At 58.3% G+C, this 7586-nt stretch overlaps 1 protein-coding gene across 2 annotated transcripts in view; it reads left to right on the forward strand.

The window, feature by feature from the left end:
- Positions 1 to 7586, forward strand: part of AGAP3 (ArfGAP with GTPase domain, ankyrin repeat and PH domain 3) — a 257979-nt gene that overhangs the window by 158264 nt on the left and 92129 nt on the right. For both annotated transcript variants that reach the window (XM_077808650.1, XM_077808651.1), the window contains exon 10: positions 6078 to 6182. In XM_077808650.1, coding sequence (XP_077664776.1) covers positions 6078 to 6182 — 105 coding nt within the window. The remainder of the gene's footprint in view (positions 1 to 6077; positions 6183 to 7586) is intronic.

Below are 7586 nucleotides of genomic sequence, written 5' to 3' on the forward strand. Positions count from 1 at the left end.
CTCCTTTCTCGCCTCATCTTCTTGTCTCTTTTTCTGTGTAGTATTGGGATTTTGCTCCATTTCCCAGGAAATGGGAAAGCTGGATCTCCCTAGCTGCTTCTCGGTTCAGCCCCGACTCTGTATCATCAAAACAGAGAACAAGTCCAGCCACAGAACAGGAAGCCCTGATGCAAGCCACACTGTGGTGTCACAAAAACCTGCATCCAGCACTTGCTCCCTCCCACTTCTTTCTCCAACCCTCACAATTTCTAGTGCCTCAATACAGAACAAGTCTGTCTGCTTCCACTGCCCCAAAAATGTCTGGACCTCCATGTGTCCCAACCCAGCCGTGCTGCAAAAACCTGGATCTAGATGGAGCTTGCAAAGTTTTGGCCCTGAACCCTCAATTTGTACAGTCTAAACAAAGAGCAAGTCCAGCTAATGCAGACTCCACTGGATATATCTGGAATCTGGGGCACCCTAGCTCAATAGTCCTGGGAAAACACAACAGCGATACCTGCCTTCTCGTGTGCCGGGATTTGTTGCGTCCTGATTTACATAGTGGGTTAGGAGCAGCTGCATTTGTTGTCTCTCTAAACAGTACACTTCTGGGGTTTGAGGCCAGAATTGGCAGGGGTAGCAGGATACCGGTACTCAATGAATTTGTTTGCAAATGCTGTTGCATCCAGACACATCAGGATCCAGACTTTTCAAGGAGAACAGGGGCAGTTACACTTGGCCTCTGTTTACATGGTAGAATTTTTGGTTTGTAGTAAATATTTGCAGGATCTGGCTGGAGGAGTCAGATTTTAAAAAGCCAGCAGGGGCCATTATGACCTCCTACATAGCTGATATAGGGAATCTTGCCCAGTGATTCCTGAGTCAAGCCCATAATGTCTGGCTGAGCTATTAGAAAGAGATCCGGCTTTGATTTACAGATTCCAAGTGATGGAGAATTCACTACGTCCCTAGGTCGGTTGTTCCCATGGTAAAATCCCTGCCTGTAGACGTTTGGTGCCTAGTCTGAATGTGTCTCGCTTCAGCTTCCAGCCATTGGATCTCATTCTGCCTTTTTCTGACAGAGCAAAGAGCTCTCGACTATTGGAAATCTCTTCTCCAGGTAGTTACTTGTAGACCCCATGATCAAGTCACTCCTCTATCACTTAGATAAACTAGATTGAGCTCCTTTAGTCTCTCATGATAAGGCAGGTTTTCCAGGCCTCGAATGATTCTTGTGGCTCTTTCCAATTTGTCAACATCCTTTTGAAGTGTGGACACCAGAATTGGACACAGTATCCAGTCACGGTGACACTAATGCCTTGTGCGGAGTCAGTATCATCTTCGTACTCTGATTTGATATTCCCTTGCGTCTCTATCCCTGGATTGCATTCACCTTCTTAGCTACAGGATCGCACTGAGCACGGATGTTCTCTCCATTTCCACCATGACCCATATGTCCTTTTCAGTGTCGCTGCATTCCAGGAGACAGACTCCTGTGCCCTGTACCTTTAGGCTGTCTTCTTTGTTCCTAGATGTATGACCTTGCACTGGTGATACAGATAGGTTTGTGTAACTGACATGCCCCAACCATCATTTACCACTCCACCAATTTTGTGGCCTCTTCAGATTTTACCAGCATCATTTTATATTTTTTCCAGATCATTGTTAAAGATATTGAATGGATTTGGGCCAAAAGCTGATCTGTGTGGGACACCTCTAGAAAGACCATCATTGGACGATGATTCACTGTTTACAGTTACTTTTTGTGATCTATCATGTAACCGGTTTTTACTCCATTTTTTATCAGCTATGTTGATTTTAGATCGTAGTAATTTTTTAATCAGAATGTCATACGGTGACAAGTTCCCTGCAGAGGTCTAAGCATGATGTCAGCACAGTTAACTTTGTCAATGAAACTCATGATCTCATCAAAAATAGTATCAGGCTTGTCTGACGAGACCTGTTTTCCATAAAACACTGTTGATTGGCATTAATTATGCTGCAGTCCTTTAATTCTTAACTGATTTCTCTCCACTCTGGCCTTTTCACGATTTTGCCTGGTATCAGTCAGGCTCTCCGGCCCATAGCCACCAGGCCCTTCCCTTGCACATATTGGCACAACGTTCACATTTTTCCAGTCCTCTGGGACTTCTCTGGTGTCCCAGGATTTGTTAAAAATCTACGTTAATGGCTCAGAAACCACCTCCGCAAAAGCACTGAGCACTCCTGGGCCCGAGTTCTCTGAGCCTGAAGATCTGAAGATGTTTAGCTTCAGCAGTTTCTGTTTAACACCCTCCCCAGCCCCGGTAAAATAAGAAGTGTTTCCTGATCGTTGTGAGCAGCGAGTAAATCATCCAACTTCTTCCCAGACACTGAACAGAACTATTTACTGAGCACTTCTGCCAGTCCTGTGTCATGTTGGCTGCTTTACAATGGTCGTTTCACGGCTGCCCCAGGAGGTGTCAGATGTTGGGTCTTTCTGATGGAGTTTAGGCAGTGGGACTGGGTCCCAAAGTTGGCTTGCTCTAGCAATCCAGAGGTGTTGGATCCAGGTTTTTTCAGTGCTGTTGGGGGTCCAGAGTTTTTGGCATGCTAGATGCAGTTAGGCAGTGGCATTTGGGCCAGCTATGGGCTAGATCCAGCTTTGTCCCCAGACTCTATTTTCCAGTCTTGTTTTTGTTTCCCAGTTCTCTCCCGGCCTCCCATGCTGTGAGGTGCTGAGCACTCCTCTTGGTTTGGCTCCAGCACCATCTAGGAGGCCCTTCTTGCTATCTGTGTCTGCAGAACAGTCTCTGGCTCCCATCTTCCTCCCCTTGCTGAGGGTTGTTTGCCTAAACAGGTGAGCAACTAGTGTAGATGGTTTTCACTCCTTTAGCTGGTTGCACTTGACCTCGGGGGCCCTACAGGCTCAAGTCTAGGCTGCACTTAAAACTTAGGTGGGCTCAGCTCCGGCACTCAGGGATGTGAAAAATTCACAGATGTGCTGCCCTAAAGCGCCGGTAGAGAGACGGCTAGATGGCTGGAAGAACACCGCCGTTGCCTGGGGAGGTGGCATGACTCTAGCCACAAGTCGCTGTAGTGTGTGTCTACGCTCCTGGGGCTGCAGACACGGCGCCTCCTCCTGGCCATTCTGGGGATTAGCTTTGCCAGGCATTGTGCCCTCCTCTGGCAGTCTCTTCACCCGTCCTCTCTGGCCCTGCAGCCCCTCTCACTGCGGGACTGCAGTTTCCTCTTCGTCCCTCGACCCTCCGGCCAGGTTGCTACCTGGTGTCCCCTTCTGGACGGGGAGCGGGGGATGTAACCGTCCCGGGCAGGCCGCTGTCCTCTGCCTGGCCCCTGCCACATCCCCGGTGGCTGGCAGGGGAACCCAGGCCCGCCCTCTACTATAGGTTCCAGCTCAAGGTCCCTCCGAACAGAAGCCACGGCCTGCACTGTCCTGCCGTGCTGCTTTCCCCTGAGCCTTCTCCTACCTTCCTGGCTTCCCCCCTCTCTGGGTTCACCAGCCTCCCAGCTCCTTCCTCTCAGGCAGTAACTGTGGACACCTCTGCTAGCCCCTAGCGCACCACCATGCTCCCAGGGAGTGACTGCAACCGTCTTCTGCTGCCAGCATCCTGGCTTTATAAACCCGGCTCAGCTCCTCTCCCCGCTGGGCTTCCGCAGCGAGTGAGGCCTGATTGCGCGCTGGCTTTCCTCTGGGTGCAGCCCATCCATTCATGGGACCCCGCAGGCAGCCAGGGAAAACTCACTGCCTGATCCAGACAGAGCCGGGCTGAGCAGCTGCTCAGTGGGGATGGAAATGGAGCCAGACAGCTCGAGAGGCACCATAGGCTGTGCCCTGCTATCCGGCTTCTGGAGTCCTTGCTGCCCCTTGCTCCAGCCTCTGCCAGCCTCCTGGGCCCAGCCGATGGCAGGGGAGAGGCAGCCCTGGGAGCTCATTGTGTGTTTTCGCTGTGTGCCGCAGGCTGCTTGGCACTGTGGGTTGCATGCAGCTGGACCCACCACTCTTTCCCTCCCCCGCCCCGACCTGGCACCCCTGGGGGCTTGCCTCCCGACTCAGGAGCTGCTGGGTAGCATGGCTGGGGCTGGGGGGTGGCGTGAGAAGGCCTGAGGGGGGTGCGGAGAGCTGCAGGAGTGTGTTGTGTTCCTGGGGGTGGAGGTTGTGCTTCTGTGGGGAGGTGTTTGTGTGTGTGGGGGGAGGGGGGATTGTGAACAGCATTGTCCAGGGGAGGCATTTGGGGGTGGGGGCTGTGGGCAGAGTCGGGCGGGGGAGGTGTTTGGGGGAGCGGGGGAGGCATTTGAGGGGCCTGGGGGTAGTGCCGGGGGGACTGTGGGTGGCGCCGGCCAGTGGAGGTGTTGGGGAGGGTCCGTGAGCCGCGCCAGGGGAGGCATTTCTGGGGTGGCCGTGGGTGGGGGAAGGGATTTGGGGGAGGCTGTGGGTGGCGCTGGGCAAAGGAGGCGCTTGGGGTGTTGCCGTGGGCAGGGGAGGCATTTGGGGGGGCTCTGGGTGGCGCCAGCTCAGGGAGGCGTTTGGGGGGCTGTGGGTGGCACCGGGGAGACGTTGGGGGCGGCTGTGGGTGGCGCTGGGCAGAGGAGGCGTTGGGGGGCAGGGCTGTGGGTAGCGCCGGCCAGTGGAGGTGCTGGGGAGGGGCTGTGAGCAGCGCCGGGGAAGGTGTTTGGGGGGGGTCACCATGGGTGGGCGAGGAGTTAAAGGGGGCTGTGAGTGGTTCTGGGTGGGGGAGGCGTTTGGGGTGTTGGCCATAGGCGGGAAAAGGGTTTGGGGGAGGCTGTGGGCGGCCCTGGGCGGAGGAGGCATTTGGGGTGTCGCTGTGGGTGCGGGAGGCGTTCAGGGGGGGCCGGAGGTGGTACTGGGCGGAGGAGGCGTTTGGGGTGTCGCTGTTGGTGGGGAGCTGTTTGGGGGGGGCTGTGGGCGGCACTGGGCACAGGAGGCGTTTGGGGTGTCGCTGTGGGCGGGGGAGGCGTTAAGGGGGGGCCGTGGGTGGTACTGGGTGGGGGAGGCATTGGGGGGCTGTGGACGGCGCCAGCCGGGCTAAGTGCTGGGGGAGGCATGGGCCTTGTCGGCTGGGCGAGTGGCGTGTGGACGCTGGAGGGCGTCTCTCTCCGACCAGACCGTTTGGTTGAGCGTCTGCGTCTGGCTCCCGTGCAGGCTGTGGCAGGCCCGGGGCTGGAGGCGCTGGGCATGAGGGCGAATCCTGCCAGGGAGCAGCAGCCACCCTCTGAGCAGGCCCAGCGGCTCCTCGCTTCCGGCACCTCTGTCTCTTTGGGAGCCCCAGTTTGCTAACTAACTAAAGGGGAAATGTGCTGCCTCTGCTGAGCTGGGCCCAGACCTTCCCAGAGTTCGCTGCCTCTCGCCCTCCCCTCTAACAGGGCAGTGGGGACGGGCGGGGGGAGTGGCTGAGCCAGTTGCTGCTGCTGGCTTGTGCCCCCCGTCCCCACTTGCTACCGTGCCAACAGAGCCAGACCACTGCGGCAGTGAGAGCAGCCGATTTCTGGGCCCTAAGGGGGCAGGTCTAGGAGTCCCACTCCAGCCCATGATCCTGAAAGGGAGATCCCCTGTGCTTCACCCCCACCCTGCAGCCTGTGACTCTGGGGGGCTGGAGGAGGTGCATCGGGGGGGACACCCCTCTCCCCGTGGCAGGTTGGGGGAGGGGCATTGGGGGGACACCCCTCCTCTCGTGTCGGATTGGGGGTGCCTCTCTCGCAAATAGCCCAGGGAAACTTGGGAAGCCCGTTCCAGACTTCTCTCTGTGGAGTCCAGGTCTCCCTACCTCACTCAGGGCCAGCGTCCCACGCGGGGCGCTCCCGGGGTGGTGGGGGTGGGGCGGTGCCAGGGACGGGTCCCATGCGGGGCGCTCCCGGGGTGGTGGGGCGGTGCCAGGGACGGGTCCCATGTGGGGTGCTCCCAGGGCGGTAGGCATGGGGCAGCAGCCGTTTCTGGGGTCCCACGAGGGGCGCTCCCAGGGCGGTAGGCGTGGGGCAGCAGCCGTTTCTGGGGTCCCTCGAGGGGCGCTCCCGGGGCGGTAGAGGTGGGGGAGGCAGCACCAGGCCAGGGTTTGAGAGTCTCGACTCCTCTCCTGCAGGGCATTCTCCTGAAGCGCAGTGGCAAGTCCCTCAACAAGGAGTGGAAGAAGAAGTATGTGACGCTGTGCGATAACGGAGTCCTCACCTACCACCCCAGCCTGCATGTGAGTGAGCCCCGGGCAGGCCCTGCAGGGCCGGGGGGAGGCACAGAGGAGGTCTCTGCTCTGCTGCTCCAGCAGGTCCCTCGGGGGGTGTCGTGACTCCCCCAAAGCACCAGGCTAGTAGCGGGGAGGGGTGGGGAGTGCCGCAGCCTGGGTAGACCCAGGACTCCAGCCTCTCCAAGGAATGGCAGCCCAGGCAGGCACTGTGGTCCCACCCTGGCCTGGGCAGCACCTCTCGCCCCACTCCGGAGCTCGGCAGCATGGGGCCTCTGGCTGAGGGGAGAGGTCAGCAGGGACAAGCATGCTAAGTAAACATGGCCCTTTCGTTTCCTGCTTCCCTGTCCAGTCCCCAGTCAGGCAGGGCCCCTGGCAGGAGGGAGAAGGCGAAAGCTCCTTGCGGCCAGGGCCGATGGCCCCATCTGGGTGTGGAACATGTTCCTGGCTGTTAGGTACTGGGTAACACAGAGGAGGTGCCGTGCAGAGCCTGCCGAGCTGAGCTGTCACTCGATGCATCTACAATCCTCTTTGCGGCTGGCTCACAGCTGCCTCTTCCATCCATCTCTGTCGCCTCCCCACTGCGGGGCTAATGGCTTCTCTCCCGTTCCCTCTTGAGCACAGTTTGCTGCTAAGACAGTGAAACGTGGCCACAGACACACCTGTGGCCCTGCAGACCGCGATGCCCTCTGGACAGCAGGGATCACTTCATGGGGGGCACAGGGCAGCCAGTGAGCAGTGGGGCCCTGAGCTAGCCCAAAGGGGTGCCATTGTGCCCTGGGGCTTGAGGGGTGAGCTGCTCCATGCTCAGAGCCCTGAATCCCTCGGACCCCAAGTGTTCTAATGCCCAGAGCTTCGTCACTCTGCTCCTCAACTCCTGGAACCCCATGTGCCCCCGTCCGGCTCTCTGTGCCCTCTCCTGCAGTCAGTTCACCTCGGAGTGCCACCTCTCATCCCATTGCCTTAAGCCGTGGGACTGTAAAACCCATTCTCCTCCTCCTAGCTCTGCTGAGCCACCCGACTCCTCCTCCAGCCCCCGGGTTCTCTGCCCCAGTCTCCACTCCTCCGACTCCCTGCTGCAGTCTCTCTCTTCCATAGCCTTGGACCCTGGAGACTGGGAGGGCTGCCATTGGCTGGAGAGAGGGTGTACGTGTGCGTGTGCCCCGCGTGTGCCCCGCGTGTGCGTGTGCCCCGCGTGTGCGTGTGTACCGCCTTTACGCTGGGGTCAGAGCCAGCCCTTGTGACCTCGGTTGGCTCCCATTGCTGAGGGTGGAGGAGCTCGCTGGGATGTCCCTCCCCTTCCCGACTGCCTCTTACCCTCAGCGTCGCCATGTGACATTACGGGACTGCCCAGTGCCGGCACCCTGCACCCTTCGCCCGGTGCTGCTGGACACCTAGGAAAGTACATGCTGA

Source organism: Eretmochelys imbricata, chromosome 2 (assembly GCF_965152235.1).
Source record: "Eretmochelys imbricata isolate rEreImb1 chromosome 2, rEreImb1.hap1, whole genome shotgun sequence".
Lineage (NCBI taxonomy): Eukaryota > Metazoa > Chordata > Testudines > Cheloniidae > Eretmochelys > Eretmochelys imbricata.